Source organism: Durio zibethinus, chromosome 8 (genome assembly GCF_047325235.1).
Source record: "Durio zibethinus cultivar Kanyao isolate XHJ-2024 chromosome 8, ASM4732523v1, whole genome shotgun sequence".
NCBI lineage: Eukaryota > Viridiplantae > Streptophyta > Magnoliopsida > Malvales > Malvaceae > Durio > Durio zibethinus.
This window is the reverse complement of record NC_143169.1, coordinates 1,793,676-1,810,216: the sequence shown is the minus strand read 5'-3', so window position 1 is coordinate 1,810,216 and position 16,541 is coordinate 1,793,676. Positions and strand designations below refer to the sequence as shown.

The window sequence follows — 16,541 nt, the reverse complement described above, 5'->3', positions numbered from 1 at the left end:
AACATGAATCATTATATGCGATTATTTTAAATAATAAGAGTTAAAATAAGAGATTGTATATTTAAAATTAAAATTAACACATATTCTAAATAATATGCATAATGATAAAAATTATATAATTTATTATATATTACATGATACGATTATAAATTATTGTACAAATACACATCTTTATGATCTATTTTAAATACTTTATTCTAAATCACATGACAAGAGATTATATATTTGAAATTAAACATAACATATTTATTTTAGTTAACATTTATAATGATAAAAGATTGTATAACTTATATTTCTATACTACATAATAAGGTATTATTATAATATAATGTATATACTCATCTTAATGACTTATTTTATATATTTTATTTTAAAATTTAAATCACATCATCTGATGCCCATATAATTATAAGAGATTATATAATTTATTCTAAATCATATACAAAATATACTCATAATAATTAAAATATGTCATTTATTTTAATCATATTATAACGTATAAAAAATTATTATAAGTAACATAAATATATTAATTTGATATTTTTAAATAATTTCAATAATTCATTAGGATTTTTTGCAAATAAATCATGCTAATTAAGTAATTATTGATAATATATAGTAATGTTTATATATTAGAAAAAAGTAATTCTAATATCAATTTATTAATATTATGTATAGGGCAAAATGAAAAAGTATAAAGTATAAAAATATATAGCTTTTGGAATAAACTTTTTATCATATATATACATATATGATTATTATATAGTCATATTCATATTTTTATTTGTTTATTTTGAATAGATTGACCTAGTATGTTGGTATACCTTATTTGTTGAATTGGGTATAATGTTTAATGATATGTTGGTATCTAACATCTACTAGACATTGACTTTGATATTTGTAAATTATTTTACTATTTTAAATATATATTATTGAGTATGCAATAGATTAGAGACAGTATTATTTTTTTAAGTAAGTTACTATTTAATATCTTTAGTGGAATATCACTTTTGAAGGTTAGAGACTTGATGTAGTGTAATTTATACTATGTAAATATGTAATAAAACATAAGCTACTGATTATTGTTTAGTGTTAGTCAAAATGTATCACAGGTCTTTGTATTTATTAAATTTTAGAAATTTGATCTATTTAATATTATTTTAAAAAATTTAGTCCTTATAGACATCGACAACAATGGCCAAAAATCATTGAGAATGAAGCAGAGACTTCTCTGATTCTTAAAGAGAGAAGTACAAGATGAGAAATGAAAAAAATAAAGAAGATGGGATTGTTAATGCTAATGCGTATTTATGTAGGTCATGTGGTTAGTATTTTAATCCGTGTCAACACCGAAAATAATAAGAATCAATGAAAATATCATGTCAGTAGTTATGTCAATCATTTAAATGGATAAATTTAACAGTATTAACAATTGGACTTAAATCCTTAAATTGTAATAGCTTAAAGACTAAATTTTTTTAAATTAGATTAGTGGGACTAAATTCCTAAATTTTTGAAGAATACAGGGATTCGTGAGACATTTTGACCTTTAGTATTTAGGGTCTTAAGAATTTACTACTTAGTTTTACTTGGCTAATGCTTAATTGTAACTTGTAAGTTAAATGATGAATAATTCATAACTATTTATTATTTTAGCCGTGTTTTTATGTATATTCATGTTAATTATGTCTATTCGTGTATACTCATATTTATTCATATCATATTTAAATGGATTAACTGTATATGTATTAATCATGTTGTGTCATGTATAATATGTATAATAAATATATTATGTTCATCTTTATAATTTAAATAGTTTTATAATTCATATCATAGTCATATTTTAATAATTTGTATAATTATATGTGTTAAACATGACACAAAGATGAAACTAAAACACAAATGGCAAGGTCTAGATCAAATTACATGATCAAAAAACAAATCAAGTCTACTAAAGAAAAGTCAAATAACTAATGCCACTCATCTGAAAAAGTATGCAAAACCAACGGCCCCATTTGTGGATTCAACTCTAAGATATGAGTAACTAGGGACATTATCATTCTCAACTTAAGAATAGACTTGTAACCTATCCTTGATAACGAGATAGCAGACCTGGTTTTGGATTATGCCCTTTGCTTAATTAGTTTGAACGCTTAGTGGAGCTGTCCATGGCTCATATGTATACTCCTTTGCGATTAATTATTTGTAATAATAAGAATTTCCGATAAGAAATTGCTTTAGAGACATAGAAATTAGGTGCCCACAAAAAATAATTTGATGAAAATTTCTAATTTAAGCATAAATAGTAGGATATCAAGAAATCAATGTTTATACATTATCAACTAAATTTTGGTTCAATGACATTTAAAGATTTTTAGGCACATTAGGGTTATAAGAGTTGAATTTAAGTTATTTTGTCTTTGTTCAATATATAAATTAAAAAGAGTGGAAGTGGTTATACAATAGCATAGTCATAATTTAAAGTTATTTTTAAAAAAATCAAGTTTTAATATATTAATTATTGAATTAAATGTTTAATTATCATCAAAATAAAATATTAATATCTAAAAAAAATTAAATAATATTTTTTCTCTCATTTTTTTGTTATCTTTTTTTAAGACGTCTCAAAATTACGTTATTTTTTTTAACATCCAAAATTTTTAATTCTTTATATTTTATAACTTTTTTTATTTTTTAATATTAAAAATCATAAAATTTTAATTTTAATATTAAATATATTAACATTATTAAAATTAAATTTTTTTTAAATTTCACAAAAATGAATACAACTTAAACATTTTAAAATAAAGAGAGTAAAATACTTTTCTTGCAAGGATGCAAGTTCACCAACCGGAGGATGCTAGTTTCAATGATTAAATAATAATAATAATAATAAAAGAAAACAACTTGGAGGAAAAGAATCTTAAAGCAAATATCTACGGGCGCTTCACAAAACAATTCATGGTCAATTATGGAAACATTGCAAGCCAAGTTTCATTTAAAAAAAAAAAAAAACATTGCAAGTCAAAGATGCGAACATGAGTTTTAAGTGGGTTTTATTTTTAAGAAAATCTCTTTATTCTCAAAATTCTGTAAAATAAAGTAGAGAGAACAACGTATTGAAATTTAGAAGCTAAGTAAAAAAAAAAAAGTTAATGAAGCCAAAATTTAATTTTATTGTTTTACATAATTATTTAAAAAATAATAGTTTATAAATTAAATTTTAATTTTTGGATTAACAATATTTTTTATATTTTCAAATTATAATTTTTTATAAAAAGGAAGTTATGTTTTTAAAAAATAAAAAATTTAGATACAAATTAATATAAAATTTGCTTAGACTAGTCCTTTGGTAGATGAAATATCTTTTTATTATTTAGCTTTGAATTTTTATTTATTCTTATATTTTTCTTTTTATTTCTATTTTTTTGTATTTTAATACAAAATTATAACTTTAAATTAACAATATATTAACAATTTAACATGATCTTTTCTTATACTATAATTTTATTTAAATTTTTTGACTTTTTTTGAAAAATTTTAATAAATTTGTTATAGTAATTAATATTGATAATTTTATATCTAATAAACAATTATAATCCAACTTATAAAATTACAAAGAATAAAACAAAACAAAAGAAAAAACCATGTCCGATTTTGGTCCCTCGATTTTGGTTGTAATTATAAGTTGTAACCGGCAAGGAACTTTAAAGGCCTAACCTAATGCCCAAGTACTCTCTTCCTCACCGTCAGATCATTGTAATCCCTCTCCTTACCGTCCGATCATCATCAATTCTTTTAATCCAACTATGAGAAACCTGGCGCCTGTATTAAATATTTAACCCAAATTCAACGCCCCATTTCCAAAGTTTTCCATTCAACAATTACTCATTTCCTCTGTTTTACTGATTATAATCAAATTCGTCGATCATGAGATTGAGGAAAGGTAGCAAAGTCGAGGTCTTGACGAAGAAGGAGGTTCCAACCGGCGCATGGCGCTGCGCTGAGATTATCTCCGGCAACGGCCATACTTACAGCGTGAAGTACGGTTGGTTTCCGATCACTGGCGAGGCGGCGGCGGTGGAGAGAGTCCCTAGGAAAGTGATTAGGCCTTGCCCTCCTCCTATAAACGGGGCCTATGATTGGGTTTCTGGCGACGTTGTGGAGGTGTTCGACGAGTTGTGTTGGAAACCGGCGGTGATCGTTAGGGCTTTCGGTGGAAACAACTTTTCTGTTCGGATTCTGGGATCGAATAGCGAATTCAAAGCACATCAATCTCGATTACGTGCTCGACAATCTTGGGAAGATGGTAATTGGTTCCTTGTTGGAAAGGTAATTCTTTTGAATCCTTTTTTCTTAACAATATTTTATTATATTTTTCTTTATTTCTTTTATTAGACGTTATTGTTTCTTACCCTAATCGTTATTTTTCAACAACAGGGATCGCCGAAGAGAAAAAGATCTTCGGTTGGCTTCTCAGATGCTGGTGGGCAGAAGAAGAGAGCTATTGGAAAAGGCAGTATTGGTGGTAAAAGAATAATACTTCGGCTTCCTTCTCCAGCCTTTGAAAAGGTAGATACATTTGTTTCCCCCAAAAATATACTGGGTGAAAGATGTATGCCTTCATCCTTTCATAGAATTGATGATACCATGAGTTGTGCATCGTCTATCGGTAGTTGTAGTGGTTTAGGGAATAATGGTCTTTACTTGTCTCCTAGCTATGCAACAAACGGTTGTGAAAACTTAGAAGATTATTGTAGTGATGCTGACTCGCATTCTGAACGGAGATGTGGAGAAGAAGGAAGTTATGCTTCCTCTAGTGTGGAATTGGGAACAGATTTACATAGGTCGGAGCTACATGCCTATCAGCAAGCTATTGGGGCATTGCATGCTTCTGGGCCTTTGACTTGGGAAGAAGAAGAAAAGGTGACCAATCTACGTCGTTCTCTTAATATTTCCAATGATGAACATTCCAGGGAGCTAACAAAGTTGAGCCATGATGATAATAGACTTTTTATTCGTTGTTATTAGATTTAATGAGTTCCTTTGCTATCTGTTAATGCATTAGCATTTTGTTTTACTCCAATGATGTAGATATTATTGTAAAGATACTTGAAAGGTTCATTTTTGTAACTGCTTTACTAGTTTCTTATCCTATCTCAGTGATAGAGGTTTTTGTTCTTTATGTAATTTTTTTCCTTTCCTTTTTTTTTGCATCTCGGCTTTTGCAGATGTAGCATATTGTTGGGTGGATATGCACTTAAATTTCAGCACAGTAAAATCTAATTTTCCTTAGTGAAACTGTTGAGTAACATTAAAAATGCTAAAATAGGCATTACATTTTAGTTACTGGAACAGATTCCGTAAAATGAATTTGAGTACTTATTGATTCAAGTTCCAGAAATAGTAACATGTATTACCTGCATCAGTGTTTCTCAGCATATTTTGTTTTTCACAGTTTTTGTCCTCTAAGATTACTTTGACTTTGTTCATCTTCTTTACCAAAAAAACGACCTTTTTCTTGTTCGCCGGGCGGGATCTTGTAAATTGTGATATGGTGCTGGCTTTCTTTGTGGATTCTAGCTGATGTTTTATATATTTGCTGTTTTATGTATGTGAAACTGTTCTACATCATTTCAGATGATGGATTTGAATTTTATACTCGCATTATTTCTGCAGTATATGGAATTAATGTTGAGAAATATCTTGATGCTTCCTCAGAATATCTCATGGCCAATGTTGGAGGCATCCATACCTTGCTTCTAAAGCCATGATGGGTTGAGTTTGTCATCGCTTCCAGTTGACCAGGGGCAACATCCACGGTTTATTCCTAAAGGAACTCTTAAGTCCTGCTGTTGGTATGAATTATTCTAAAAATATTTTTCAAAAATTGATTTATCTATGGCAATGCTTTTGTGGGTCATTGTATACCTTGTTGCCAGATAAAACATGATAATTTTAAAAGATGCCTACATTTTTAGTGTGTAAATTGATAGCTTTAGTTGCACTTAAGGGAAGATAATTTTTTTTAAAGAATTCATGAGAATTTGATTCTGGGGCTGCAGTCCAAACTCTGTGATTCTCTGTGTAAACAAGTTTGTGCATTCTGATTATTGATGATATTGGTCATTTAAAAATCTGTCTTTACATACTATGATCAAATCGTATTTTAACGTCATAGGTGGTTGCTTGATTTTTATAGATGGGTACTTCTAACTTCTAAGTCCCTTCAATGAACTCCAAGTTTGAAAATCTTGTCCATGAGAGTGATGTGCAGTTAAGGGATTTTTTTTTTTTTTATGTGTAATATAATACTATTTATTTTCTTTTTCATGGATTCTGCATGGCAAAAAAACCCATGCTGATGTTAACGTGGTCTATTCTCCTTATCACGTACAGTGGATGAGAATCCATCCTTGGGGTAACATTTTCTTTTACCTAATCTTGTACAGTGGATAATGCTTTGAGGGGCTTGTACGGATTGATGTTTGACAAGAAGAATGTTTGTTATATATTCAGAGTTTGATTCCTATTCATTGTTCTGGGATGCAGCGTGGACTGAAAGAGTTGCTCCAGTTCATACCTTTTGGTAATAGGTAGGTTCCTCCCAATTGGTAAGTCTTGTTTGCTATTTACTATTTACATTTGTTATGCCACCTTTGGCATTTACTTTGAGATTTTTTTTTTTTCCGGTTGGTTGGATGTTAAAGTGATTGAATATATGTAGTTGCTTTAATTGTGAAAATCCATGATGCAATACTTGATTTTTATTCATAGTTTTTGGTCAGGAATATAAAAATTTTCTACAAACTGATTTCTTAAAAAAGGTTGATTAACATTAATCAGGCATTATACTGCTGTATGATTCTGGTTCCATATTTTACATAGTTACTATTTTCTCTCAAGGCATTGATTATGTTAAGCTTTTAATAAACTGATTCAATTGCAATTTGTCTTTTAAATAAAATTCTGATGGTTACAAAAGAACATTGTGTTGTGTTCCTGCCTGTTCTGACATTTAGCAGGGTAAGGAAGAAGGAACAGGAGTTATGTATTCCTGATCTCTGTAATATGCTTTCTTCTGACTAAAGCTTGAGAGGCATGAGCATTCTGCTGTCACACATTTTAACCAATTTAGTTTTAAATTAGACAAGATGTAGAAACTTTTACTCTCGAGATTGTAATAATAAGGATAGGGTGTAAATTTATCAGTAAATTAGAGAATGTGTGTCGCAACTTCAAAGTCGAAAAGCAACGGTGTGATATATTGTCAACAATAGAAAGGAAGGGCAAAAACTTTGGCAGCTAATTGATTCTTTTCTTATAAGCTAGTGCGCAGCCCTGGCTCCACTTGGTTTTTTGTGTTTATTTTTGTATGTATTGTATAAACATAGTTAAAAGAAGATGGAAAAGTTTTATTTAAAGCTGTCAATAGAGTTCAAAAGTGTAATAAAATATCTGAGCAAGTGAATACAAAAGTTGCTCAAGTAAACATAGGCATACGAGGACAGCAATATTTACTTTAATAGTTGCTAAATAAGTTAAAATTTTCATAGAGTTAAGAAAGTAACCATAAAAACTTCCTCGATGAATTATAAGTACTTCAAGGAAAGTATTATAAGCAGTTTAGACAAATTTTTTATTACGGTTGCCACTACAGGCAATAACTTGAAAAATTTTTGGCCCTGTTTTGTCGAAGATGCATTGGTCTCCCTGGATTGAAGTTGTTATCGTTTGTAAATTGGCGCCTACTTTCACAGAAAATATCGTTTTTTCCTTTGCACATGTATTAGCCTTTTCACTTTTTGTTGCTGTTCGGAATGGAAAGTGTTGAGGGATGGTTTTTTGGGCAAATGTTGTCTCGTAAATTGACTTGGAATATGCTGCTTTGGTGTTATTTTAAGTTAGATAACAAAATAAAATTAGTTAATTAATATGTGAAAAATAAGTTGTTATCTGTTACCAAAATGTACGTATGTTTTAGTCAGCATGCAATCGAATGTAGGTGTCATCTTCATTGTCAGAGATGTTTTTAGAGTCATTCTTCTTCATCAAGGTTTTTACTGTTGTACAGAACAAAAGTTTCAAAGTGTGAAATTGGGTTTTCTAGGTAGATAACTTCCACATCAACATTTGTTGCTTGTTGTCCTCGGGATGAGTTAGCTTGGTTTCGAGCATCACCACGTAGGACCATAGTTTTTGTAGAATAAAAGTTTGGTTAGTTTTTATAACTATAGTTATTGTAATTTTTCTTGATTAAATAAACACAAGAATACAAAATGTAAATAAGCACACGGCATCATAGGAGTATATGATGGATATGAAACAAATGGATGAATGTAAATGTTACTTGAAATAGACATATCAAATTAAAACAAAGAAATCATATTGATTATAACAAATCTTCTGTGGAATATTTATTGTTAGTTAAAAGGTTTTTATACATTTTACATACTTATTATAAAACAAATTCTTTGACTATAAATCATTAAAATAATTGTTGTTAGTTGAAAGATTAGTTTGCACGTGCAAAGGATTATAAGAGAAATAAATAGATTATAATAAGAATAAAGGGAACAAACTAATTATAACAATAATCGAACAGAGAATTGTTGAGAAAAGTAACAATAAAAAATCTTGATTGGCAGACCACAGATCAATGCAATAAAACAAAATCAACAACAATAAGAAAGAAGCCGTGTTGATTATTACAAATCAACAACAACGGATCGTAGCATTATCTTGATGAACTTGGACGCAGGATTTGTAGAAGATATGGTTGGAAAGGATGAAAGCAACGACACGGTCGATTGTCGAGGAATGGATAGATGTAGGGATTTAATTGTTTTCTATTTTGTTTACCAAGAAGATGAAGAGATTGAATTTGGATTACATGGCTAATGAGTTTGGCTTTGGGTTTGTTGGGTTTGGCTACAAGGAATATGGTAATATATATATTTTTTTTCTTTGAAGACATAGTAGTAATATATTTAAGAGTATTGTTTTAGTTTTATTTTTTTATTAGTGTATTATTGTGAAAATAGATTTATTTATTAATATTAATATAATAATATATTTTTTTATAATGAAAATGAAATATATTTAAAATAATTATTTGCAGTTGTACTGATTTTATATTTCTAAGTTAAATTTAAATAGTAAATAAAACTAAGTATTTCATTTGTGGAAATAAATAATTATCTTTTTATAAAATTTTTAAGAGTATGTATAATAATAAATTTGACTGTGGAAAAGAATATTATTTACTTGAAATATAGTTAAAGTTGAAAATAATTGTGAATTTTAAAGATTGTAGTTATAATTTAATGAGAATAGTTGATGAATAAAAAATTTTGTATTCAGTTTAAACTTAATATTCAGCATCTATAAATTTTTTAAAATGTTTAGAGAAGTTATGTAGCTAAATTAATCAACCAATAATCAATACTAAATGGTAGTTTTTTTTTTTTTTTTTTTTTATGCAAGTATTGGAAAAAGATAAATTTTTTTTTTTTGCAATTAAGTACTACTAAATGGTAGTAGCAAACATTATTGAGATAATAATCTTTGGTGAGCAAAAGTGCTATTTTCTACATATGCAAATATTGATAGTATAACCTCAATCTCTGGGTGTTTCATTGATGTATTCCAAATTTGAACCTGGATTATATCAAAAACAAAACAGAATAATATGCATTAAAGATTGGAGAAAAGTAACATTGAATATCTATATAAAAGTTGGAGAAGAGAAAGATGGTAACTGATAAATAAAATCGTATGAAAAAGGGTTGTTTTGTATTAGTAGTAAATGCAATTATTAATGTGTACCTTAGCTGAAAGAACCTGGAATAATGTTTTCTAATATTTTGAGTGAAGTTTCAGGCGTAGTTTTCTTTTCTGACTGAGGTTCATCTTTCTTGCTTGCTGTTGCAGCTTTAACTATATCTAGTAAACTATTTAGTTACAAAATGTAAAATAGTAAGTGACATACATATGTATTATCAATAGCATGACTTGACTGCCTTCGACAGTATTTGTAGATAATTAAGGGCATTTTTGTAACACGTTATGAACTATTTGTGGAGTGAATTTCTGGGATCTTCTGCAATTTGGGTGCTTTTAAAGGATTCACCCTAACTTTCGTTTTTTCTTCATTTTTGAATTATCATAATCATATCGTTATATGCAATGATACTTGTCTTGATTGTTTTTGAAGTCAAAATAACATCAAGCATCCTCATTTCATTTATCAATGATTTGACTGGTTTTAGAACTAATTCATTTGACTAAGCAGCAACAATTGTGTAAACGTGACACCAGTCAACTTTTCTATGGATTTGCCAAACACTATTAATCGTATTTATGCAGTGTCATATACTATCACAAATTGTACTTTGGCTCTATAAAATTTTGGAAAGAACTTGGTAATTGCAATATGATAATGGGAAGTAAGAAGAAAATTTTTGATGATAATTTTATTTGTAAAAACTTACAACAACAAAGGAGTTTTTTTTACCATATTTTGAATACCAAAATTTGTTTGTAGAAAATTAGAGGGTATTGACACATTCATTGCATGCATTAAAAAACCATTAATTGGTTGGATCAACATCAATATTCTTGGCTTTGACAGTGAAAATAGTATTATATCAAAAACAATAAATGAATACTACAATCATCAACATCATATATGTTTACTAAATGTGACATATTTCACAAAAGAAACAATTAAAAAACATGGGCAATAGTTGGATTAATAGCAAGCAAATCTATAATCATTGCATACTACCTAGGTTTCTATAAACATAAATTTTGAGGATGATGTTCTGGTTGTCATAGCAGTTTTATGTGGATTGGATCAGTTTTATAACTGATAGAATATATTTTGGTAAGGAAACAATGTAAGGAATAAGTTCATATGTATCCATTGAAAAAGATAAAATGATAGGTCTTAATATTTAGATTACTGTTCTTGAGGTTACAAGTGAAGCAAATAAAAGATTGTACTTTCATCAATCAAGCCAAATGTATCAAGAATTTGCTCAAAAGATTTGGAATGGAGAACTCAAAGCTTTACTCAATACCTATGAGTATCTCAACAAAACTTGAAAGGATAAAAAAGGTAAATATATTGATTCTAAATTATATAGGTCTTTGATTGGTTCATTGCTATATCTTATTGCAAGTAGACTAGATATAATGTTTAGTGTATACTTATGTGCTAGATTTCAATCATCACCTAGAGAATTGTATTTACTTGTTGTTAAACGTATTTTTAGATACCACAAGGACATTCATAATCTAGGCTTATGGTATCTAAAAAGAACATTTTTTACTTGACATGCTTATTCTAATGTGGATTTTGAAAGTTGCAAAATAGATAAAAAAAAAAGCACTTACGTTACTTGTCAATTGTTTAGGAATATGCTCATATCATGGTTTTTTTAAGAAATAAAATAGTGTTCCTCAATCCACAACTAAAGTTGAATATATAGCTGTTGATAGTTGTTGTGCTCAAGTATTGTGGATTAAACAACAACTAGAGAATTTTGAAATTACCATGAATCACATTCCCATTAAATGTGATAATATTAGTGTTATAAATCTCATTAAAAATTCAATTCGACACTCAAGAACCAAGCACATTAAAATTAGATATCATTTCATTAGATCATTTTCAAAAGGGTGATATTGTACTTAAACATGTTGATACTTTGCATCAAATAGTTGACATCTTTACAAAGCCTCTTGATAAAGATAGATTTTGCATAATTAGAGGTGAATTTAGATTCATAAATTCTCCTTGAAATGTAATTCTTGACTAATTGATATATTTGTGTTTTGTTTGAACAAGTGTGTATTTATCTTACTATATTTATTAACTTGTTGATAAAATCATTTTTATGATCATGATTGTGATTATCTGATGCATATTTGGAGTGATCACATTGCATACATTTTTTAAAAAAAATTTGTTCATAAAAAAAATGAGCTACATGAAAATTGATCAATCCTATTAGAGACTAGATCAATTGGTTTTTCAAACAGTAGCAAAATTAATTTTGAAAACACAAAAATTGATTGATCCTTTAGAGGACTTGATTGATTAGTTTAGGCTGGCATGGTGAAACACCTCGTTTTGAACCCCGAAATTCATTTTCTACCTTTCTTCTATTCTCTTTTTCCCAATATTTCCTCTCAAACCCTAGATTATTAAGCCATAAATTCATCCGAAAATAATCATTTTCAACCAAAATTTATTACAAAATACATCTTTCCCGTTTGATTTCTTGCAAGTTTCTTCTTCAAATTTCTACAAATCACCAAAAAATCATCTCTCTTTCTCATTTCTCTCTAAAAAATTTGATCCCTTTTTGTGCCTCTAATTGAAAACACCCTTTCACTCATCATATTTACCTTTTTCAAACATATAACCTTTCCTATCATCCATATTCATCAATTCTTCGATCAATTTTACAAAATCCCCTATATTTTCTCTCATTCAAAATTTCAAGTTCTTTAATGGCTCTTAAAACTAGACCTTCACTTGCCACAAGGAAAAATTTAGCAAGGAAAGCTACTAGTTTATCCATCAAGCCTTCCTTCAATCAAAATTTTAAAAATCTTATAACAAATGAGAGATATGATACACATTTTTCACATAAAGATGTCAAGCAAGAAAAAGTAATAAATCTTGAATTCTTACAATTTATTGAATTTTCATATTTGCATATCTTTGAAGAATTTCGATAGATTAACTATTTTTGTGAAAAAACTAAGAAATAAAACTATGTAGAAAACTAAGAGAAAAACTAAATGTATATTGAAAAACTGCTAATTAAGAATTATACAAGAACCTTAAGTTTATATACAACTAACTAGAGATTAAATTAGAAAACTAAATCTTTCTAAAAAACTAATCTTATAATTGAGGGATTGTCTATCCTAATTTTTTATCCTTAATTCTAGGGGTACAAATACTTAATTCTAGATATACAAATATAAATATACAGATTACAAGATTATAACCAGCTGTAAATAAGTGTTTTCTCATACTTCCCCCCAAGCTGGTGAATAGGTGTTTTTCATTTTCAATTTGAAAATAATTTCTTGAAATGTTGCATTGTTGAAACCTTTAGTCAACACATCTGCAAGTTAACCCTTGGTTGATACATAAAGTGTACAAATCAACATATTATCTAGTTTTTCCTTTATGAAATACTGATCTATTTTAATGTATTTTGTTCTGTCATGTTACATAAGATTGTGTGCAATGTTTATTGCAGACTTGTTATCACAGTAAAATCTCATTGGTCCATCCTACTTGATCTTCAAGTCTTCTAAGATAATCTTTAACCATAGTAGTTCACAAATTCTTTGAGCCATTGCTCTGAACTCTGTTTCAGCACTTGATCTTGTCATCACATTTTATTTTTTACTCCTCTAAGTCACAAGATTACCACATAAGAAAGTGCAGTAGCCTAAGGTAGATTTTCTATCAGTTACTGAACCTGTATAATCAATAAGGTGGGAGAAGTTGCATATAAAATAGCCTTACCACCTCAACTATCTAGTGTGCATAATGTTTTTCATGTGTCCATGTTGAGAAAATATGTCTTTGATATAAGTCATGTGGTAAAGTATGAACCTTTAGAAGTTTATGAAGATTTAACATGCTTGGAATATCCTATTCGAATAGTTGATTAGAAAGAACAGGTTTTGAGGCACAGAACTATTCCCTTTATAAAAGTCAATGGAGTAATCATACACTAAGAGAAATAACTTGGGAAATGAAAGATAATATGAAGAAATGACATCCTCAATTATTCGAAAATGAAAGTAAATCAAGTTTTGAGGACGAAACTTTTTATAAGTTAGAGAGAATGTAATACCCATAAAAAAGGGATTATTTTAAATATTTTTATAAGTAAGGGGACTCTTTAATAAAGAATGAGAAATGCAGAGGACCTATTAATAAATAACTCAATTTTCATTATAAGGTTAACTTATTCAATTTTCAATCACCAACTAATCGAAAGAAAAATACGAACTTATTTTCCCTATGTTTCTTATATAGAAAAGATAAATCGAAGGATTCCAAGTGAAGAGTAAGAACAAATCTATAAGGAGAATTGTCTATCAAAGGTGAGTAAATATTTTTTTTCAATTTTGGAGTATTGATTGTTAAGTCTTGAGGTGTAAATTATAATCGAAAAACCCTAAAATTTTAAGGTTTCCATTATCCCTCTTCTGGTAGATAATTTAGGCTTTAATTAGGGTCAAATTAAGTGTTGAGAAAGTTGGTAATATGATTTTATTGCTGAAATAGAAATTTGATGGGAATAGAAAGGAAATTTTTATTTCGTATGAACCTTAATATGAACCCTGTGTTTGCAATGATGGATTAAGGTTATATTCTGTATTAAAGGATTAAATACTGTTACGATTATTATATATCATTGAAAAGCATGTTGAATCTACTTTCTAATGAAACAACGAGAGTCAAATTTGAGTTTTTTATGAAGAGTTATCTAATTTTTAACTAAAGATGTGCAAGCTACCTAGTAACAGCAGTAAGGAGGAATTTGAAAATTCCTCTTAATTTTTATATAAGGATTTACAGATTAAGCCATATATGTTTGGAAAGCTTATTGCGTCTACTTTCCAATGAAACAAGAAGAATTGAATTTCGAGTTTCTTATGAATAAATACATAGTTTTTATAAGAAGGTATACAGAATATCTGGTAGCAGCACATAACGTGGATTTCAAAAACTATTATAATTAATTCACAAGGAATCATAAGATGGGCCATATATGGTTAAAAAGCTTGTCGAGTCTAGTTTCTAACGCATTAAAAAGATTTTAATTCTGAACTGGATATATTGAGATATGATCATTTTAGTGAAAATAGTACCAACTGTCAGAATTAATTACTTAAGTTATTTCTTGCTTAACTTAATTGTTTTGGTATAAGTGGTCTCAAATAGGTTGATTAATTATTGTTATGTTGAAATTATCTTAAATAGGCTATTAATTATTTGGGAAGAAAAACTAAGTGGTGGAATCAAAAGGAGGTAAGTAAAATCTCACACACTTTGCTTATTTTTGAATCTATGTATATATATATATATATTTAAATGAATGAATGCTTGATTTCATTATTTTTTATGTATGAATAGGATCAAACATATGATTATTTTGTGTTTTTGGTATATAAATGATGGATAATGCATATGAATGAAATAAGAAAATGATTTTTACTTAAAGAATGATTTTAAGATAGCTACGTTTTTACATTCTTAGGAAGTGAGATCATCAATATTAGAACTAGTTCATGACCCTGACTAACGGGTAATAGTAGTTAGCATAAAGTCCTGACTAGTGGGTTATAATAGTTAGCAATGATCATAAGGATGAAATTATCGATACGACTAATGTCACGGGTTATAATAGTGACCGTAGCTAACAATAAATGAATGATAATGATGGTTTGTGATAAATGATTTTTATAAATTGATCTATGATTTGGTGACATGTTTGATACTAAATTATGATCTATGAATGCTTAACAGAATGTTGATTTTGAACTATTTTTGACATTATGAGTTGATAAAAGTTTTTTAGAATGATCTATATAGAGTACGTATGAATATGATACTTGATCTGATAAGATGTGTGAACCTTTACTTACTGAGCTGTGGTTTGCTTATTCTCTATTTTTTTTCTTTTACAGTGATATGAATGATAAGTATGATTAGTCTTGAGAGGAGCTAGAAGAATCGAGCATTAGAGAACTACTTAGAAATTAGGATTTTATGAAGTATTATTTCTTTTAGTTATAATACTCGACTTTGAACCTTTGAAGATTTGTTGTTTAGTTATTTTTACTTATTGAGAACCTTATTTTATTTGAGAGTTATTCAATGATTAATAAAGAAGGTTTCATATTATTTTGAGGTTTTACTTCAAGGTAATATGGTCATGTTACGTCTTGGTCTCAGAGCGTGACAGCTTTAGTATCAATGGGGAGAGCTTTATTATATGAATTAGAGCTTATATATGTGATTTCTTACTAATAACAAAAAAGGGAATATTTGACAAAAAAGGGGAGAAAATTGATATTGATATTGATAAGCTTGTACTCAAAAAGACATTTGTTATTACATATGCTTATGTTTTATAAATGCTCTTGATATTTTGATAAATGCTTATTGTGCTAACAATGAAATGGATGGATTTTTACTAAGTATACTTGTTGAAAGCTTGATGAAAATGGTTCTTTATTTTTATTGATTGTGCTTATATTCAGGAGGAGCTTATTTTTCAAAGGAAAAATGTTTTCAAAGGAAGTTTTCAAAATTTCTATTGGTTTTGTCATATAAAAAAAAAGGGAGATTATTAGTCTTGAATTGATATTTATTTTGAAATGACAAAACAAGTATTGCTAAAATTGAAATAAATTGTTTTGAATTTAAAAGGAATGATTTTCTAGTCTTTTATCAAGTGAAAAATACTTTTGTAAAAAAATAATTTTCTTTC

The 16,541-nt window shown here is 28.1% G+C and overlaps 1 protein-coding gene across 30 annotated transcripts; it reads left to right on the top strand.

The window, feature by feature from the left end:
* Positions 1 to 3,704: 3,704 nt before the first annotated feature.
* Positions 3,705 to 15,952, top strand: LOC149516958 (uncharacterized). Of its 30 annotated transcripts, none has more exons than XR_016343966.1 (8): positions 3,706 to 4,332; positions 4,441 to 4,926; positions 5,680 to 6,421; positions 6,520 to 6,596; positions 10,978 to 11,122; positions 14,078 to 14,145; positions 15,029 to 15,076; positions 15,736 to 15,952. XR_016343966.1 is itself a non-coding variant. In XM_089764510.1 (2 exons), exons 1-2 carry the CDS (start codon positions 3,931 to 3,933, stop codon positions 5,029 to 5,031), a joined length of 993 nt encoding a protein of 330 aa, XP_089620636.1. In that variant the 5' UTR covers positions 3,709 to 3,930; the 3' UTR covers positions 5,032 to 5,185. The 30 variants fall into 30 exon arrangements, 1 of the variants encoding a protein (XP_089620636.1); XR_016343956.1 differs by having other exon boundaries at positions 3,707 to 4,332; positions 5,680 to 5,858; positions 6,453 to 6,596; XR_016343973.1 differs by lacking the exon at positions 10,978 to 11,122 and having other exon boundaries at positions 3,705 to 4,332; positions 5,680 to 5,858; positions 6,553 to 6,596.
* The last annotated feature ends 589 nt before the right edge of the window (positions 15,953 to 16,541 follow it).